Here is an 854-nt window from a genome sequence, read left to right as displayed (position 1 = left end):
ATCGACCCAGGTACCCTGCGTAGCCTTGAGCAGCAGGTCATGGAGCTTGCGAGTGTTCTCAGTGTTCGCACTGACCGTCGTCTTGAAGACCTCGCGTTCCTTCTCGATCTGCTTGTCCAAGGCGTCGATGATGTCTTGCTTCTGCTCGGCATAATTCATGGCGAGCCGACGGTTCTCCGTCTGAACGTCCCTTGACTCCTTACTCTTTTCGAGAAGGGAGCCAATGTGAACGTTCGCTGACTTGAGGCGCTTGATCTCCGCTTGAAGCCCGTTCAACTCAGCCGTCGACTTGTTGAGGAGAGTCTCCAGAGACTCAACCCGGAGCTGGACAGGAACCAGTAGATGCTTGGCAGTGGCAGCTTCTTCTCGGGAGATCTTGAGTTGGGCGGTGAGCTCACCGACTGCATGAGGAAGATCCGGCAACGTGTCGGAGAGAGGTTGAACCGCCGCTAGCACCTGGTCGAAGCCGAGCGCGTCATTCAAACGACGCTGAGTGCGAATGTCACGCTGAAGTGGGGGTGAGACGCTGAGCTGGACTTGGTGCCGTGCTATTAGCGTCACGTATGGCAAGAGAGCAGTCCTCGCTGGTTCAGGATCCATGGGAGAAGTGCCTGACGGTGGCTGAAGACTGGCTACAGGGGGAGGCTGTCCAGTCGAACGATCGGTGTTGACCGGACGAGATTCCTGGCGGAGAGAGAGAGGTGATAAGCAGCTGGACGAAGATTAGAAGCCGGAATGGTGAGACTTACCTCCAAGCGTGCAGGGTCATGACGTCGGTGTGGAAGAAGTGCGTCGTACGCACGGTGTAGGGTGTGGTTGAGAGCGCCGCGGGGACGGGGCTCACGACGAGACAT

The 854-nt window shown here is 57.5% G+C and overlaps 1 protein-coding gene across 1 annotated transcript in view; it reads right to left on the bottom strand.

The window, feature by feature from the left end:
* The window catches only part of PPTG_22096 (hypothetical protein), a gene marked incomplete at both ends in the record, with an annotated part of 3,862 nt that extends 3,008 nt beyond the window's left edge, over nucleotides 1–854 (bottom strand). Inside the window, 2 exons of the mRNA XM_008901703.1 lie at nucleotides 15–684; nucleotides 750–854. Coding sequence (XP_008899951.1) covers nucleotides 15–684; nucleotides 750–854 — 775 coding nt within the window. The remainder of the gene's footprint in view (nucleotides 1–14; nucleotides 685–749) is intronic.

The sequence above is a fragment of the Phytophthora parasitica genome (genome assembly GCF_000247585.1).
Source record: "Phytophthora parasitica INRA-310 unplaced genomic scaffold supercont2.11, whole genome shotgun sequence".
Taxonomy (NCBI): Eukaryota; Oomycota; class Peronosporomycetes; order Peronosporales; family Peronosporaceae; genus Phytophthora; species Phytophthora nicotianae.
Note: the sequence above shows the minus strand (reverse complement) of the source record. Positions and strands in the feature narration are given on the sequence as shown.